Source organism: Hemitrygon akajei, chromosome 15, assembly GCF_048418815.1.
Source record: "Hemitrygon akajei chromosome 15, sHemAka1.3, whole genome shotgun sequence".
NCBI classification, from domain to species: domain Eukaryota; kingdom Metazoa; phylum Chordata; class Chondrichthyes; order Myliobatiformes; family Dasyatidae; genus Hemitrygon; species Hemitrygon akajei.
Window position 1 is genome coordinate 55,954,429 of NC_133138.1, and position 20,768 is coordinate 55,975,196.

The 20,768-nt window shown below is 38.8% G+C and overlaps 1 protein-coding gene across 2 annotated transcripts in view; it reads right to left on the reverse strand.

Moving 5' to 3' along the window:
* Positions 1–9,609: 9,609 nt before the first annotated feature.
* tspan17 (tetraspanin 17) overlaps positions 9,610–20,768 on the reverse strand; it is a 44,629-nt gene continuing 33,470 nt past the window's right edge. Inside the window, exon 9 of one of the 2 annotated variants that reach the window (XM_073067592.1) lies at positions 9,610–9,649. In XM_073067592.1, the coding sequence (XP_072923693.1) occupies positions 9,625–9,649 (25 nt within the window). In that variant the 3' untranslated portion in view covers positions 9,610–9,624. Of the gene's footprint in view, positions 9,650–15,419; positions 15,438–20,768 lie in introns of those variants that run through there. The other variant, XM_073067595.1, reaches the window with a different exon arrangement.

A 20,768-nucleotide genomic window follows, 5' to 3' on the forward strand; every position in this document is an offset into this window, starting at 1 on the left:
GTTAATTCAGAAACAAAGGTTCTCAACTTAAAGAAGGGTAACTTTGAAGGTACGAGACGTGATTAGCTAAGATAGACTGGCAAATGATACTTAAAGGGTTGACGGTGGATATGCAATGGCAAGCATTTAAAGATCGCATGGATGAACTACAACAATTGTTCATCTCAGTTTGGCAAAAGAATAAACCAGGGAAGGTAGTGCACCCGTGGTTGACAAGGGAAATTAGGGATAGTATCAAGTCCAAAGAAGAAACATATAAATTAGCAAAAAAAAGCGGCACACCTGAGGACTGGGAGAAATTCAGAGATCAGCAGAGGAGGACAAAGGGCTTAATTAGGAAAGGGGGAAAAGATTATGAGAAAAAGCTGATAGGGAACATAAAAACTGACTGTAAAAGCTTTTATAGATATGTGAAAAGAAAAAGATTGGTCAAGACAAATGTAGGTCCTTTACAGTCAGAAACAGGTGAATTGATCATAGGGAACAAAGACATGGCAGACTAATTGAATAACTACTTTGGTTCTGTCTTCACTAAGGAGGACATAAATAATCTTCCGGAAATAGTAAGGGACCGAGGATCCAGTGAGATGGAGGGACTGAGGGAAATACATGTTAGTAGGGAAGTAGTGTTAGGTAAATTGAAGAGATTAAAGGCAGATAAATCCCCAAGGCCAGATGGTCAACATCCCAGAGTGCTTAAGGAAGTAGTCCAAGAAATAGTGGATGCATTAGTGATAATTTTTCAAAACTCCTTAGATTCTGGATTCGTTCCTGAGGATTGGAGGGTGGCTAATGTAACCCCACTTTTTAAAAAAGGGAGAGAGAAATGGGGGAATTATAGACTGGTGAGTCTGACGTCAGTGGTGGGGAAAATGCTAGAGTCGGTTATCAAAGATGTGATAACAGCACATTTGGAAAGAGGTGAAATCATCGGACAAAGTCAGCATGGATTTGTGAAAGGAAAATCATGTCTGACGAATCTTATAGAATTTTTTGAAGATGTAACTAGTAGAGTGGATAGGGGAAAGCCAGTGGATGTGGTATATTTAGATTTTCAAAAGGCTTTTGACAAGGTCCCACACAGGAGATTAGTGTGCAAACTTAAAGCACACAGTATTGGGGTATGGTATTGATGTGGATAGAGAATTGGTTGGCCAACAGGAAGCAAAGAGTGGGAGTAAACGGGACCTTTTCAGAATGACAGGCAGTGACTAGTGGGGTACCGCAAGGCTCAGTGCTGGGACCCCAGTTGTTTACAATATATATTAACGATTTAGACGAGGGAATTAAATGCAACATCTCCAAGTTTGCGGATGACACGAAGCTGGGCGGCAGTGTCAGCTGTGAGGAGGATGCTAAGAGGATGCAGGGTGACTTGGATAGGTTAGGTGAGTGGGCAAATTCATGGCAGTTGCAATTTAATGTGGATAAATGTGAGGTTATCCACTTTGGTTGCAAGAACAGGAAAACAGTTTATTATCTGAACGGTGGCCGATTAGGAAAAGGGGAGGTGCAACGAGACCTGGGTGTCATTGTACACCAGTCATTGAAGGTGGGCATGCAGGTACAGCAGGCGGTGAAAAAGGCAAATGGTATGTTGGCATTCATAGCAAAAGGATTTGAGTACAGGAGCAGGGAGGTTCTACTGCAGTTGTACAAGGCCTTGGTGAGACCGCACCTAGAAAGTTGTGTGCAGTTTTGGTCCCCTAATCTGAGGAAAGACATTCTTGCCATAGAGGCAGTACAAAGAAGGTTCACCAGATTGATTCCTGGGATGGCAGGACTTTCATATGAAGTAAGACTGGATCGACTAGGCTTATACTCGCTGGAATTTAGAAGATTGAGAGGGGATCTTATTGAAACATATAAAATTCTAAAGGAATTGGACAGGCTAGATGCAGGAAGATTGTTTCCGATGTTGGGGAAGTCCAGAACGAGGGGTCACAGTTTAAGGATAAAGGGGAAGCCTTTTAGGACCGAGATGAGGAAAAACTTCTTCACACAGAGAGTGGTGAATCTGTGGAATTCTCTGCCATAGGAAACAGTTGAGGCCGGTTCATTGGCTATACTTAAGAGGAAGTTAAGATACGGTCCTTGTGGCTAAAGGGATCAGGGGTATGGAGAGAAAGCAGGTACAGGGTTCTGAGTTGGATGATCAGCCATGATCATACTGAATGGCGGTGCAGGCTCGAATGGCCTACTCCTGCACCTATTTTCTATGTTTCTATAGCACTGTAGTAGGAGTGATAGTCTTCTAATCTGTTGAAATTTCATTTCAGTACATAATTCAAGATTCAAAGATTTAAGATTCAGTTATTATCAAAGAATGCGTAAATTATACAACCTTGCTCACGGGTAGCAGCAAAGTTAGAAACCTGAAAGAACCCAATTAAAGAAAAACTTAATGAAAATAAAAATAAAAGACCAACACTTGATGTGCAAGAGGAAAAAAAAGCCTTGCAAACAATTCAAGCGAACAACAGCATTCTGAACTAAAATTGAGTCCACAGATCTGAACCCCGAAGCAGGCCTAAAGCTTTGCTCATCAGCACATTATATTAGCAGGCAGGGAGCACAGCAGCCAGTGCAGTCTTCATAGCCTCAACACCATAGAGATTTGTGTGGTGAACTAGATATACCTGTCTGACTGCTCCTGTGGCTCCTCCCACAGACCCTGCTGACTGCTCCTGTGGCTCCTCCCAAAGACCCCTGTATAAAGGCGACTGTGGTCTGCTGCTCTCCCTCATTTTCCCAGGATGTAGTGTTGTTCTTCCAGTCAATTAAAGCCGATATCTCACTTCCTAAGTCTCAGCGTGAGTTATTGATGGTGCATCAATTTGTTACTCAGTTAATCTGTAGTATGCCTTTTTTTTAATATATACCCTCTTAACTATTGCCATGAAATTTCAGCTAATTGGGGCAGCTGCCTAAATGAGCCAAAATGTACTGGTCCTGATAAGCAGAATCCACTGTATTAGGAAATGGCTAAAAACTTGGTTACAGAGATCAGCTTAAAACAAAGAAGGCTTGGAAGATCAGATAGGTTTAGGGAGTGAATTCTAGAGCTTTAAACACAAAGTACACTGCAGATGCTGTGGTCAAATCAGCACGTACAAACAAACTGGAGGAACTCGTTTATACGTCTAGAGCTTTAAGTCGGGTGGCTGAAGGACCTTGCAGTAATGTGCAGCAGTTCTGCCTTCTCAACATTCAGCTAATTTTGTTTAACATTAGGTGAAGGTCATTTCTTTTCGATGTCAGTCATGAGGTCTTACGGTAAGCAGAGTTACTGATTACATCAATATTATTAACCATCATAACTAGCAATACCACCCTTCAGCTTTTGATGCATCGCTCCCTTAAAAACAGTGTTTTAAAAAGTAAGTTACTGTATAAGATAGTCACAATAGAAGATATAATTGGCATACAATTGAAGATCAAAAAACAATCGCACTATGGAACCAAGAAAACTGATGAATACTGCTGAAGTCCAATGAAACTCTTACAATGAATGAGAAACAGACAACATTCAATATAACAAATTAGTTGTAGTAAATCAATAACTTGGTTGAGTGGTGAAACATTGGTATATAGCATATTTTCAATGTTAAAATATAGTAGTCGTAAGTAGACACTACTATTTAAGCAATGAAACAAAGAGCCCTTAAAAAGCTTGAAGACATCCAAAATCAACAAGAGACAAGTTTGTTTAATTCTGTTGGATGTAGCAGAGGGGTTAAGGTTCAGTGATGAAAAAACCTCAGATTCTAATACCACTGAAGACACCTTCAAAAGGCTGTGCCTCAAGAAGGCAACATTAATCATTAAGGACCTTCACCATTCGGGACACATCCTCGTCTTATTATTACCAATGGGAAGGAAGTACAGGAGCCTGAAGACTCACATTCAACGTTTTAGAAACAGCTTCTGTGTGGTATAGAAACTGCAAGGCATCGAAGCACAAAATGCTATAGAGGACAGTATAATCTGCCGAGAGGATCACCAGGGTCTCCATCCCCCCCAACCTTTGCGTCATTTATCAGAGTGCTGTAGGCAAAGGGTCCAAAGGATTGTCAAGGAACTCTACCACTCATCCCCCAATCGTTCTGAGTACTCGTATCTTTCAGTACCATGACTGTCAGGAAGGAGGTAGAGAAGAATCAGGACTAGAACTACCAGACAATGTAAGGACTTCTTCCTTCAGGTTATGAGGCTAATGAATACCCTGCCACCACCAATGTCTCAGCACCAAGACAACGAGCTGTTAATTGTACACTTTACAACATGCATTTTTAATCATATGTGATTAACTTACAGCATAATATTGTGTTTTATGTGTGTGTGACACATGTTGTGTGGGTGTACCATGATCCAGAGGAACATTATTTTGTTTAGTTGTATATATGTAGAGTCAGATTACAAACTTGAACTTCTTCACCTCTGCAATCAGATTTCCTCTTTTGAACCGTTTCTTTTTCGGTAACGTAATAGTAATTTTAACTTTTGTAATGAACTGCTGGTACAAAATAACAAATTTCATAACATATGTCAGGGAAAATAAACCAGAATCTCATTCTGGAATCACTGTAACTTTAATTGAATATTAGTAAGTAATGAATTAAGGAGTCACTGGCCTGCACAATATTTTTTTTTAAAGTACACATTTGAAAACCTGTCACTCCTTCATGAGGAATCTGGATTACATTTAGTTTGAATAGTTAGAATAAAATCCTCCATTATGCCTCTTTGAAAAAGTTCTTGGGTTTCATTGGTGAAATGATTTCTGTCAGTATTAATCCTGTCTTCGGTAGATGTCATTTTACAGTGGAAACTCTCCCATATTTACCGTTACCTTAGCACACAAATACCTAGAAACAACTAAACGGATACACCAGTTCAAATAAAAGGAAACACAAATTCTTTATCTGAAAGTCCAGTTATTCAGTTAACTGTAATATATGCAAACAATATTTCAGGTGGGTGAGGCAGTTTTGAAAGGCAAAACCATTTCATACAATAATAGCAGCTGGCAAAGTATAGTAATGGTGTTATATTTTACCTTGATGAATGCGAAGAATAAATTTATAATGTTTGTCTCAGCCTCAGATTTTTGCCTAATAAAGCACAGTCCAAAATACTTCCAAAATGGTTCAAAGATCCTACAGCACAATATGAACTTGTATTATAAAATGTAACCATTCTAATAGAAGGATTAAGTGCAAACATGGCAAAAGGAAATTACAACTAGAAGACAGATGTAGTAAAACGTCTTTGAATCCTTCAAGTAGTAAGACAAATTAAACCTGCAACATAGTAAAGATCCATTGTGATGGTAACAAATGTGAATAAAACATCACTAACAAATACACAAATAACTTTCTAACTTTAATATAACATGACTGCCCTATGAGATTGCTGTTTGATTGAAACAAAAACCTAATTTAGAATGATAATTTGGTTGTCTCCAAATGAAACTCAAATATATTTAATTAACCTCCTTAATGTAATTTAGGACTTAAAACCACTTAGACATGTTTGTTAATCTAAAACCTTAATAACATTGTGCAATACAGTTAATTCGATTAGCTTCAGACCTTTCACAAGGATTTAAAAAATAAAAAGAAATAAACTCTTAGTTCAATCTATTCTCTCTTGACACTACAAGATGCAAATTTTGAAATAACTTGGGTTCTGGGGCCATCTGTTGGACATGGCAGAGAGTACACAAGCTTTCTCATGAAACATAACCACATTAATGAGAAGGATTTTTGAGACATGGATAAGTGGTTTCCCCCCACAAAGTAGTCACTAAGAAATTTACCATAAGAGATGACTGGGTCAGCTAAATTTGTGTTAGCTTTTTGCCAGAACGATCTATTGAGACCCTTGAATTTCCTGTAGCTCAGCATATACTGATTTCATATTTTATCCTTGAGCTGCAGTTATCCTAACTGTACATTACAATTTTCCAAAAATATAATCATTTTATAAACCATCGCCACTCCCTTTTGAAAAATGATCTCAACAGATGACTACCATCTCAAAGAAAAAAATTATTTCTTATTCATAATTATTGCAATAAAGGATGGTACAGAAATTTCCTAACTTGTATGCTGCAACAACATCAATCATAGCATCTCATTGTTTGTCCTAAACATGATTTCTTATCTCTAGTTCTAATTTTCTTTGGGAATACATTTTTAAACACATTCAAAAATCTTTTTTCATTTAAGGTATTTAATAAAAATTATGCTCATTTAAGATCATTTGATTTCTATTGGTAAAATTACAGTGAAAGAACCCAAGATAATGCATAGGACAATTCAATGTAGTTTTTATTCTATATTTTCACATAAACATTGGGTTGTTATTCAAGTGAAATAAATCTTACAATTTTAAGACACTTTCACCATTAATTGTGCAGCTAATGATAAATTATGACTTTTAGATGAAGTTTCAAAAATGTTAAAACTTGAATTAAAAAAGTATCAGTGTTGTGCAACTGAGGAATTTGTCTTCTGGAGTATAAACAGACCTTTTTTTAAATCAATTTTAAATGCAATATAAATTTTCATAAGGTGATTTAAGATGAAAACTTGGAAATAATAAAAATAGTCCTTCATCTTTTTATTTTGCTTAGATAGCTCAAAAGGTAAGTGTTTTGTTAATCAAAATTGGATGGCGCCAGTTTGGAGTCAATCAGCCCATGACGCAAGGAAGTAGGGCTACTTTTCTAAACAATGTTTTTTCTTTGCATTTCCCTGGGCAATTCACTCCATGCTTGGGCCACATTGAGTGAGTGGCAGTTGCACTTTGGAAGCTGCACCACATGGATTATCTCTAAGGTGTGCAACTGTGGAACAGAACTGGCACGATGACTTTTCCTCACCTGACTGGAAATATGATGCCAGCAAAGTTGCAAAATAGCTAAGAATAATGGAAAACCCAACCAACTTTTTCTGCTTTAATCCAGGGTCATAGAAGACAAACTTTGGAACTCATGTGCTGCAAGATCTAAAATCATTTGGCTCAATAAAGAACAGGGATGAAACTTAGGATCTTCTTCATCTGGATAATTAACTAGTAAAAATCATTGTAACTGCTGATAAAACACAAAGGAAAATATAACTAGCCAGGATATTTTGCATATTATTTTTGATTTTAGTCTGTTATTTATTATTGTCACAAGGTGTAAATTTCATAATTTTTAAAGTACTTTTTGATTGGTGTCTTTTCCAGTTTCTCCTTTTATGCTGTAATTAAATTGCTCTTTCCATTCACGTCGCTGTCTGTGATATTCCTGCTGGTAGGCATAAAAGATTCAACTGCTCTCATCTTCATCTAATACACAAGATTCATCCTGCCCATGTACATTAATTTAACTGTGATAGCTCATAGGAAAGAGCTTGTACTGTAATATTTCCACCAATTGAAATTGCATGACAAAAGCTGATAATTATTCATTGTTTAAAACCCAGAAAGTGATAGCACAGGTTTCACCAGCATCAGCTCCACTCCTCCCATTACTACTTTTTTTTTGCTATTTCTTCACTTACAGGATAAAGGAAATAGCAAGAGCTGCTTCAATAATCACTAAACAGATTAAGAACAGATGCACATATTCATATTGTGCTTATCAACGCAGCCCTCCAGAAATGGTGAACTTCAAATTCTGACCTTACTTTTTTTTTTACATACATTATTTTCCACTATTTTAGGATTTTGCTCAGATGTAATGTTCATGTTTCCCCATTTTTTGTGCATTCAAATGTATTCACAATCATAACTGCATCATTCCACTCCCAGAAAAATGCCTTTACTCCCCTGAAGCAGGTCCACATTTAGCAATAAACGTCCAATATCTCTATTACTGATGGAGTTCAATTTTGCCCTTTTTAAAAATCAGGTACACTATTTAATGAAATTGGTACAGTAGGCAATGGAAAGAATAAGAATATTATATATTATCTGTATCAGTATTCTTTTGAGATTAAGAAAATATCCAACTGAAAATCGCCAATGAGGTCCAACCATGGATCAGCAAACTTTGCAGGTACTTGCATCCAGTACATAGTTTCAATTCTTTAGCTGCTTTTTAATAGACCAGTATTTACTTTGATCGCATCTTAATGAGAATATCACTATACGACATTGTAGTTTTAATCTAGTGCCTTTTATACCCAAGAACAACTATAATGACACTTGAGGTATCCAAAGTCTACATATGAAATCAGTATTTACAGGTATTTCCAGCTGGTTTCAGCTGTTGAACACATGGCTTAGCTCATATCTTACAATGATGTATTGCATCTTAAGTACAAGAGAGTTACTGGTGAGGTTACACCTCCACAAAGTGTTAATTGCAAATAAAACTTCTTCCATCTGTTCAATTTTAAATAATGTTCTAGCATTTAATTAATTTGCATCTATTGGAATTGAAATTGCTTATTTCTCCATTTTTTTATGCTTAGGTTATTCACGTACAATTCTTTTCAGTGGGTGAAGAAAATTTATACTGGACCAGTCACTGGTTCTGATTCACTGTTCAGACTCTCTGCCTCTAGTCCTTACTCATTCAGACTCAGCTTTTACAAATGAAAAGGGCTAAATAAGGCAGTGCAGGCACGATACAATGAGGAGAGAAGCAGTGAACAATTGAGGTTCCACCAAATAATGTCTTGCCCCCTTTGACAGTTTGCTATATTACAAGCTTCTGTACCATTTTAAATACCTGATTCTCAGAGACAATTAAAGACTATTTAAATCAGCTAATATTTTTAGAAAAAGATGAACAATCGTAAAATAAATTTAATTTCAAACATTCTATGAAACTAAAAATAAAGTGCAATTAAAAGTAATTCAAACACTCTGCCATGAATTCATTGTGTTAATGTCAGTCAACCCTGGGATAAAAGCAAGAGATCAGATTATCAATGGTCTGACCGAATAGCGAGTCCAGGTGCATTATCTGACCTACAAACCACCAGCTGCCAGTCAGTTCATTTCAGCCCAGTACTCTGTGAAATAATCATGGAATAAAACTGAGTAGTGCAAAATGAGTGCCAATGAGAATGCCAGTAATACAAAATTTACAGGATCTGCCATCCAGTTTGTGCTTGGCTAGAAAAGAGTGCACATGAATGGACCTTAACCCCATCAAATGGCTCAAATTATTTTCAAGCTTTTTATATGAAATATTGGATTGGATGAAGGGGGAAAGAGAATGACAGGCAAAAAAGAAAGATAAAGCTGTTGTCAATTTGTCACAACAGAATCTGGCAAAGCTCCACTCCCATTATGAGAGGTTTAAACGGAAATAATAAGACAGTAGAAGTGAAAACAAACCCTTTCTTTCCCTACCGAAACTCTTTAAACTTGTAACATTTGTAAATTGCAGTGCATTGAAGAGTGGTAGCGTTATTCAGATTGTAACAGAGGCCAATGTTGTACGGTATGCTCTTACAAGGCATCTTAGGAATTCAAATTCTAGCATTATACACTATAAATTACCTGATAGAAGTGCAACTTTGATGCTTCCTGTGATGAAGTGACTCATTTGGCTATGTTTGTAACAGTGCAAGCAGTATACATCACTCCTCAAAAACTGTGGAATCCAACACAATTTCAAGATTCATTCTCACAATACTTCCTGTGTGGAATAATTAATAGGACTGAATTAAATCCAACATTTAACTTTACCTTAATAACAGATTATTTCTTTGATGCCCAACTACCATAAAAACTTGCATTTATTTAACACCTTATCAAAAAAATATTGCAAGACACTTTGGGATAGGCCCCAATCTTACACAAAATACATATATTCACCTAAGTGACCAATTAAAGTGCATAATCACATGATTACTATTTTGAACCAAGATAAATCTGAAATTTTTCAACTGAAAATGATAAAAACTTTACCATAAATATTTAATCGCGTTAAATATAAATAGTTAAAATCAGCTTCAACATTGACTAAACCTTACAGTGAATAGCCTTTTACCCAATCACTCAAAATTCACAGCATTAAATATTACTTCAAGGTATATACCCCGTACTTCGTCAGCATTTTCAAAATAAAAGGTAGTCTCCTTAAAAGAAAAATACAAAAAGAGCTGAGTTTGGTGAAAGCCTTTGTTTCTCACTGAAACAATCTTGGATGTGCACCATCTCGGATCCAAAGACCCTGCAGTGGATAGTGAGGTCAGCTGAGAAGATCATTGGGGTCTCTCTTCCCGCCATTACAGACATTTACATCACACGCTGCATCCACAAAGCAAAGGCATTATGAAAGACCCCACGCACTCCTCATACAAACTCTTCTCCCTCCTGCCATCTGGGAAAAGGCACCGAAACATTCGGGCTCTCACAACCAGACTACGCAACAGTTTCTTCCCCCAAGCCATTAGACTCCTCAATACCCAGAGCCTGGGCTGACACCAACTTACTGCCCTCTAGCCATGCCTATTGTCTTGTTTATTATGTATTGTAATGCCTGCACTGTTTTATGCACTTTATGCAGTCCTGGGTAGGTCTGTAGTCTAGTGTAGTTTTTTTTGTGTTGTTTTTACGTAGTTCAGTGTGGGTTTTTGTACTGTTTCATGTAGCACCATGGTCCTGAAAAATGTTGTCTCGTTTTTACTGTGTACTGTACCAGCAGTTATGGTTGAAATGACAATAAAAGGTGACTTGACTTGACTTGAAATAAGTGATCCTTCAGAAGGTCAGGTTCGAAATACTAGAGAATTATTACTTGAAAAGTAATGCACTAACTGATGAATTCCTGATCAGCGAATCAGAATATTCTTGCATTTCTCCTGCTGAATAGATTCAGATGCACCGAAAAGGTAAAAGAAAACCATTAAACAAAACACGATCCACAAATTAATCAACCTCCTAGAGCACAAACTTTAACTGCAGAAGTTACAGAAAACCACAAAATACTTTCAATAATCTCAACTATAACTCATCTATCTTCTATAATTTGAGACAAACCCTGTCTCAAACTCATCCAGCTACTTGTTCTATTTAAAAATAAAAGGATTTTGCCATTGGAATTAAAAAATGATGGAAAATATCTACGTCTATTAAGATTCTTTCAATGGTTCAAGCTGACAGGAAGACAATAGTAACTCTAATAACCATGTGTTACAACAGTGGTGTACAGAAGAGCATCTCCAAATGCACAAAACATTGAACCTTGAAATGGATGGACAATGAACATACACTCAGCCGTCACTTTATTAGGTACCTCCTGTGTTTTAACAGTTGGAAAGCAGCACTGTGGAGACCAAAAGATAACAAACTAGCTCACTTCTGACAAAGTTTCATAGATGTCATTTGTTCATTTCTCTCAATACACATTGAGAGAATACACTAACTGATGAATTCCTGATCAATGCACAAATCACACTGCTGACTTCCAGCACTTTGTATATGTTGCCTTAAATTTCTAGATCTGCAGTTTCTCATGTCCCCTTGTAGGCAATATTCATTTCCCAGTTTGTCCAGTAGGTGGTGCAACCTCAATCACATACTTACAATTACCCTTTGTTCACTACTTTCAATGTCAAAGTGTTTGCTTAAAGCAATCAGGCTATGTCTCAGGGATGTCCACAAGGGTTCGAACCTTACTGTCCTGAACTTCTCACTGAGGAATGGAAATTGCTGTACATGATTACTTTTATTGTAGGGTTACCATTGAAAGTCATGCCAGGTGGCAGATTGGAGACCAGGTTCTACTGTCTGAACGTCAACAAGCACACATTCACCCTCAAATACTTGCTTCCTTCAGATCTCCTCCTCCCAATCATTAAAGCACCTCCCTCACATTTTCACCTATTTGTACTACTCCTATCCCTGGTCAGAGCACTCCTACTGCAAACTTGGTGATTAGCATATTCAACTAGATTAAATTCACCCATATTAGTTGCAGTATGCATAAAGGAATACACCCATAAAAGATTTCGACCAGCTTTGTTGTAGAACTCAAGCCATGAGCGGAGATGCTTTACCTTCAATCACTTGCATTAAAGTAAATTTTTTCTGAAATAATTTTTCATGGTCCTGAAGTTCCTTCTGTTAAAAGTTTGAACTCTTTATTGCAGGGGTTCCCAAACTGGGGCTCATGGACCCCTCAGTTAATGGTAGGGGTCCATGTCATTATAAAAAGGTTGGGAACCCCTGCTTTATAGGGTGAATGGCCCAGAACTGAGAGGCAGACAGACCATCAAAGTGCAGCAGAAATCAAATGATTTATTGAAGGCTCTGCTTGTGGGAAATATAATGGCACCCATGGCCCAAGCAATTAAGCACTAATGAACAAGCCTTACTTACAGAAAGGTCATTCCTTTAAGTGCATTGACACTGGAGAGCTCGCAAAGGAATCTGTTAAGTTGCTGGAGATGGCAGGTTGCAAACCATGGGGAAAGAGAAGCACTGGAGTTAGCAAACAGAGAGTGGTGGGCAAGGGCTAGATATTCAAAGCTCATTGAGCTGAGCCAAAGGTGAATGGGACATTAAGTTGGCCAAGAGGTCAGAGCAAGGGTAGTTTGATAGGAGTAAGGAGAGTGGCAGTCATTTCTGCAAGACTCTATCAAGTCACCAGATAAGTGCTGAGGGTTGGGGGAGAAGCTGTGGAATTCCAAGCTTTCCAGGAATATACTTATCTATTTCTCCCTGGGTCCTGAACATGCTCGATATATTCCTCAAGGAGACATATACAAGGGAGGTTTATAGCAAGAAATTCCACTGGCTGGTTCATACCTCCACAGGTCCCCTTTGAGTATTACTAAAGAAAGACTTCACAAGCAGCATCATTTCCTACTTTAACTAATGACAGCACAGACCATCCATGGACATAGAACCTAGATATGGCATCCCAGGTGATGCCTACATGACAATGAGTGGCACTCCACATCTAGATTCCTGCATCAGATCGACAGGAGCAAAAGGAAATTTTATGAACCACACAGCTCAGTTAGGCCCCGATTTTCCTCTTGCCTTTTATTGTCACTCTCTCAAGGCAACCAAGTTTCATCATGCAAACTTCAAAGTAGTTTTCTGCATTGAATATGATAACAGTGAGATCAGTTCCATGATTTTCTCATATGCAATTAACTAATCTGCCTCTTAAACAAATCTAGAACTTCTATTGTTTAGCTAAACTAAAGCCTTTGCTTTATTGCATAGAAGATGCACTTGCACAGTTTGCTTTCTGGCAAAGATGTACCCGGTAAGTGGGAGGCCTGCAGAACTGAAATTTTGAGAGTACTGAATTTGTAAATTCCTGTCAGAATAAAAGGTAAGGCTTGGTTCTTGAGAGATATTGGAGGAGGCACATACCAGGTTTGGGCAGCAAAGAACAAACGAGGTACAAAAAATGCAAAAAAAACAAGGGAAGTGAGGAGGGCTAGAAGAAATGAGGGTGCTTTAACAGACTAAGTGAAGGAGGATCACAAGGGCTTTTACAGATATATTAAGAGCAAAAGGATAGCAAAGGACAAAATTGGTCCTTTTAAAGATCGGCGTGGTCATTGCTGCATACAGCCAAAAGAGATCAGGGAGATCTTAAATGGATTCTTTGTATCTGTATTTACTTGGGAAATAGACACAAAGTCTACAGAACTGAGGCAAAACAGCAGTGAGGTCATAGACTGCATATGACTTACAGAGGAATAAGTGCTTTCTGTTTTGAGGCAAATTAGAGTGGATAAATCCTCAGTGTCTGATAAGATGTTCCCTCAGATCTTGTCGGAGGATAGTCCAGTTAATTCCAGGGGCCCTAGCAGAAGTTTTTGAAATATCCTTAACGGCAGACGAGATGCCAAAGGACAGCTAATGTTGTTCCTAAGGGACCAGATATACAATTATTTGGATAGACGGGACTAATTAGGTATAGTCTATTTGGCTTTATGCATGGTAGGTCACGTTGAACCAGTCTTATCTAGGTGACCAGGAAAGACCATGGATGTTGTCTACATGGATTTTAGCAAGGCCTTTGACAAGGTCTTGTATGGGAGTTTTGTCAAGAAATTTGTCACTTGGTATTTAGAATGAGGTAGCAAATTAGATTTGATATTGAATACGTACACAACGCTGGAAGAACTCAGCAGGTCAGGCAGCATCCCTGAGAAAAGAGTAGCCAACATTTCGGGCCAAGACCCTTCATCAGGAACATTGGCTACTCTTTTCTCACGGATACTGCCTGACCTGCTGATTTCTTCTAGTGTTGTGTACGTATTTTCTGATCCACGGCATCTGCAGTTGTATTTTTGTGTTTAGATTTGATATTAGTTTCGCAGAAGCTAGTCTGACTGGAGGACTGTGACTCGTGGTGTGCCGCAGGGATTGGAGCTGGGTCTGTTGTTGTTTATCAGCTACAATAATAACCTGGATAATAGTGTAGTAAACTGGATCAGCAAAGTGGTGGATGGCCCCAAGATTGGCTATAGTGGACAGTGAGGAAGGCTGAAGACTGGATCTGGACCAGCTGGAAAAATAAGTTGAAACATGGTAGATGAAATCTAACACAAATGAGCATTAGATGTTGCAATTTGGAAGAACAAACAGGGTAGGAATTACAGAGAATGGTGGGACATTGAGAAGCGTGGTACACCAGAGGGATCTGGAAATATAGATCCATAATTCCCTGAAGGTGGTGCATCAGGTAGACAGGGTCATAAAGAGAGCTCTTGGCACATTGGCCTTCATTACAGAAGTTGGGGTGTTATGTTGAAGTTAAGTAAGAAATTGGTGAGACCTAATTTGGAGTATTGTGTGCTGTTCTGGTCACCTACCTAAAGGAAATATGTCAGTAAGATTGAAAGAGTACAGAGAAAATTTATAAGGATGTTGCCAGGAATTGAGAACCTGAGTTATAGGGAAAGGTTGAATTGGTTAGGACTTTATTTCCTTGACTGGAGGAGAACAAGGGGAGATTTGATAGGATGATAAATTATTGGGGCATGACTATCACAATAACCTGACTTATCTCTTGGTTTTGCTTTGACATTTTTGAATTTCAGAAAATAATTTGCTCAAAATAACAGCTATAGAAAAAGTATTCATTTTCTGTGTGTGGCTTATTTACAGGTCATCTATCAACTTACCACCACTTAAAACTGGATGTAAAATGTCTCCCTCTTCAGGCAAATGACAGCAAGAGTTTATAAAACATTGTTTGTTAGGTCTGTTCATTTTATACATTGAGTGAAGACATACAAATGATATTCTGTATTGTTTTTCCCTCAGATCTATAACAAAACACTCAGTGATGCCAGCAGAGCCACAGCCTGAAGCAGCAGAGACCCAGGTTCGATCCTGGCCTGGGGTGGTGCCTGCACCTTGAGACCGCATGGGTTTTCTCCAACATCCCAAAAGTTGTGTGGGTTGCTAGGCTGTTTATATTTCCGCTAGTGTTAGGTGACTGGTAAAATCTGTGGGGAGATTAAAAATCAGTTAAGTATTAGTGAAAGTAGGTGGTTAATGTTCAGCATGACTTTGGTAGGCAGAAAGCTGTTTCCACACTATAACCTCTCGATGGTTAACTTAACAGTTTTACTACATTGGCCTTCACTTCTCTGAAAATAAAAGTAAATGCAAATTTCGAGGCCGGAAAAACATAAATAAATGTGCTCCTCAGCATCCTGCAACTTTTAAAAATAACACAAAAGTGCTAAAAGTGTAAAGGCTGAATTATATTTCTGTGTAGGCTCTACGCCCTAGCCTACGCAAGTGGCCTATGCCATTGTGAGTATTTATACTTCTGCGTTGGTGTGTCTGCATCGCTCTGCAATTCACCACCAAAATGCTGGTTGGCGGTGGGGTTTCTATGCCAGTGTTGAGTTTTTCTGTGTACTTCAAACAATGGCAACTGAAACTGAGCGCATTATGTTGGAGTTGGAGCTAATAAATTTTGAACAAGTGTCACTTTTATCGAAATTACTGCAACGCAGAAAAGAAAGAAGCCAGAGGAGATGGTTTGTACGACCATTGAATAGATTGAGGCAGAAGGAGGGTGTATTTTCTGTGCTTGTCCGGCCACTGAGAGACATGGACGAGGAAATGCATTTCAAATATTTTCGGATATCGGCAGGTAGATTTGACTATTTGGTTCATCGTTCAGAAGCAACCGGAAATGCATAGGAGGAAATGTGATTCGACCAAGCTGATCAATCACAGTTGCTGTGGTCTGTGTCGCCGTGATGTGTAGTTACATTTTTGGGGAGGTGTGTGACAGGCTACAGCATAGGGTACGCAGCTAGGCCGTACCTACAGTGTAGATTCGACGCAGAAGTACAAATTGGCCTTAAGGTAACAGCTGAGTTGGGAGCCAGCCTGGGCTGGGAAGAGGTTTCACCTGCCAGATATTGGAGGAGAGACATAGCTAATTTACTTGACCAGTAGGCCTGGTCAAACCACTGGTGTCATTTTTGTTTGAAAACAGTACTGTAAAATCACTTGAATCAAAGATTCAATCCTCAGACCTTATCTGCCAGATTTCCTGAGTGCATACAATCCTAATTAAATTTACCCACCACAGAAAATTTCCAGGGCAGGAAAATACCTTAGACGCAAATTACCTATCCGTCCAAGCTGTTCTAGCACATGTAAAAACAAGAGATAACAATAAATTTCTTTGAGAGATCACCTCGACAATACCAATGCCTGTCAGGATGTAGTTTATTGACTACAGCTCAGCGTTTTACACCACTACAACTCTGATCAAAAAACTCCAGAACCTGGGTCTCTGTACTTCCCTTTGCAACTGGATCCTCGATTTTCTAACCAGAAGACCACAATCTGTGCAGATTGGAAGTAACATCTCCACCTTGCTGGCAGCCAACACTGGGACATCTCAGAGATGTGTGCTGAGCCTACTGCTCTAATCTCTCTATGCCCATGACTATATGGCTAGGCACAGCTCAAACAGTATAAATTTTCTGACAATACAACCGTTGTTGGCAGAATCTCAGATGGTGATGAGAGGGCATATACCAGCTAGTTGAGTGGTGTCACAGCAATAACTTTGCACTCAAATTCTATAAGATCAAAGAGCTGATTGTGGACTTCAGAAAGGGCAAGGCAAGGGAACCAGTCCTCACAGAAAGATCAGGTGGAAAGAATGAGCAATATCCCTCAGGACCTAACCTGGACTCAACATATTGAAGCAGCCAAAAAGAAGGCATGACTGCAGCCATGTTTCATTAGGAGTTTGTGGAGATTTGGCATGTCACCTACAACACTTGCAACAAAGGCACCGTGAAGAGCATTCTAACTGTTTGCATCATCGTCCAGTATGGGGGAGGGGGCATTACTGTACAGGATCAAAGCAAGCTGCAAACAGTTGTAAACCTAAGTAGCCTCCATAGTATGCAGCTCATCTTAGAGGAGTGATGCCTTAAAAAGGTGCCATCCATTAAGGATCCTTATCACCCAGGACATGCCCATTGCTACCATCAGGAAGAAGGTACAGAAGCCTGAAGGTACACACTTATTGATTCAGGAACAGCTTCTTCCCCTCTGCCATCCGATTCCTAAATGGACATTGAAGCTCTGGATACTACCTCACTACTTTTTTTTAAATATCTATGTTTGCACTGCTTATTTTAACTAATTGGAGAGGGGCAGATATACAACCACTGACACACTCAAAACAACTTGCCAGCCTGAGCAGCTGATCATACTCAACATCTATATCATCCATTTTGGATACAGAAGGCTAACCAAATGAAGTCCCTAGCAAAAAGACATTTTTCAAGGCAAAACAGAAATGAGGCCTGGAACTCTTGCAAAAGAAGCAAAGTGCTTCTTGTTTAATTTACAAGCTCATTTTTCCCCATCACATAATCTTCGTTAAAGTAATTGGAAATGAGCCAAGAGCCCTTTGTAGCATTCTTGTTATCTTTGCCACTTAACTTTCATAACAATATTAGTTTCAGAAACCGTTAGCAATCATACCTTCGATATATTTAAATGGTGAAGCCCCAGTACTGACCCATCATACACTGATTACATAATGCTTTCCAGAAAAATAATCATTAATATTTACTCTTCATTTCCTGTTGCCATCCACTCTAATACATTACCAACTACTGAATTAATTTTAATTTCCTTAATTACCTCTTTTTAAGAGCACCTTATCAAATTTCTCTGGAATATTTATACCTTACATCCACTGTTTCTCGACATCTGCAGCTTTATTTAGACATAGAACAGCACAGCCCTTTGGCCCACAATTTTGTGCCATCTTTTATTGATATTCTCACGACCCTCCATTGTTTTCTTACATCCATGTACCCAAGAGCTTCTCAAACGTCCCATTCTATCAGCATCTACTACCCCCCATCGTTGTGTTCCAGACATCCAAGACCCTTAAAAAAAAACCTCAACATTTCCCTCAGGTTTTCCTCCATACATGGATGTTTCTCTGTCATCACCACCTGCGGAAAAGCTGCTGGCTGTCCACTCTGTGCTTCTTATTATCTTACACGTCTTTATCGAGTCACCTCTCATAGAGCTGTAGCATAACCTCAGAGCTCCGAAACTCAGTCCACTAATTAACATAGGCCAGTACACCATATGCCTTCTTAACCACCCCATCAACTTGTGCTTCAACATTGAGGGATCTGGTGACATGGATCACAAGATTCCTCAATTCCTCCACATTTTTATGAATCATGCCATTTACCTTGCATTCCACTTCCAAGCTTGAACTTCCAGTGTGCATCACCCCAGTTTTCCAAATTGAACTGCCATCTGCCACTTCTCCACCCAACTCCACATCTTGTCTATATTCTGTTGTAATGCACAACCATCACCAAAGCCATTCACAACACCTCCAGCCTTTGTGCCATCTGTAAACTTGGGAATCCACCCTTCCACTTCCTCATTCAAATCATAGAACACTACAGCACAGAAACAGGCCCTTTGGTCCTTTTTTTTTTAAATGACTATCTACCTCTGACACCACTTTCAAGGAATTGTGGATCTGTATTCCCATATCCCTGTTTTACCACACTCCTCAGTGCCCTACTGTTCACCATATAAGATCTAAACTGGTTGGTCCTCCCAAAGTGCAAAATTTCAGACTTATCTTGGTTAAACTCCACCTGCCATTTTTCAGCCTATTTTTCCAGCTGGTCTACATACCTCTGCAAGCTTTGATATTCTCCCTTCTTCACTGAAGCCAATGTCTAATCCAATTTACGACCTTTGACTACCAAGCAACTGAACCTTCTCCACCAACCACACAAGCAGGACCTTATCAAAAGCTTTGCTGAAGTTCATGTAGTCAACATCCACTGCACTGCCTTCATCACCTTTCCTGGTAACTTCTTTGAAAAACACTATAAGATTAGTTAGATACAACTTACAACTCAAAAAGCCATATTGACTAATCCTAATCATTTCCTGTCTATCCAAATACTTATATATCCCAGTCCCTTAGAATTCTTCCAAAAACTTTCCCAGTACTAATGTCAGGCTCACCAGCCTATAATTTCCTGGTTTATTCTTAAGGCCTTTCTTAGTAACTGAACAATATTTGCTATACTCCAATCCTCCAGCACCTCACCCCTGGCTAAAGCTGTTTTAAATATCTCTGCTAGAGCCTCTGCCATTTGTGCACGAGCCTCACACAAGGTCCAAGGGAACACCTTGTCAGGCCCTGGGGACTTATCCTCCCTAATTTGCCTCAAGACAGCAAACACCATTTCATCTAATTTGTATAGGGTTCATGACCTCGCTACTGCATTTCCTCACATCTGTGGATTGTGTTGGTCACCTGGGTAAACACAGATGCAAAAAAAATCCATTTAAGTTCTCTCCCATCGTTTTCAGTTCCATGCCTAGATTACCACTCTGATCTTCCAGAGGAGCTATTGTATCCCTTGCTTTCCTTTTGTTCTTAATATATCTGTAGGAGCCCTCAAGATTCACATTCACTTTGTCCACTAGAGCAACCTCATGTCTTTAGTCCTCCTGATTTTCTTCTCAGGTGCTCTCTTGCTTTTCATATACTCAAGAACCTCATTTGTTCCTGCTTGCCTATACCTCTTTCGTACCTCCTCCTTTTTTCTTAATCAAGACCTCAAAAGCCAATGTTTTCTAAACCTGTTATCCTTGCCTTTTATTCTGACAGGAACATACAAACACTACTTCAAAATTTCACTTTCGAAGGCCTCCCATTTATTAAATATACCTTTGCCAGAAAGCAGTGAATCCCAATCCACCCTTGCCAGATACTTTCTGATACCATCAAAATTGGCTTTTCTCCTATTTAGAATCTCAATCCTAGCTCCAAACCTATCCTTTTCCATGATTACAGTTAAATTAATGTTTACTAATTTTTAAATGTTTAATGAAAACTAATTTAGTTTAACTGTAATCATGATCACTAGATGCAAAGTGTGTCTCTACACAAACATCTGCAACCTGCCCTGTCTCATTCACTAATAGGAGATCTAGTATAGCATTCTCTCTGTTGGGGCTTTTGTGTACTGATTAAGGAAGCTTTTAGTGATCATATTTGACAAATTCTTTCCCATCCAGCCCTTTTACAGTATGGGAGACCCAGTCTATAAGCGGAAAGTTAAAAGCACCTACTATAACAATCTTATGTTTCATGTAACAGTCTATGATCTCTCTACAAATTTGCTCCTCTAAATCCTATGGACTGCTGGGTGGTCTATAACCTCATTACAGTGATCATACCTTTCTTATTCCTCAATTCTTCCCATAAAGCCTTACTGTATGAGCTCTCCAGC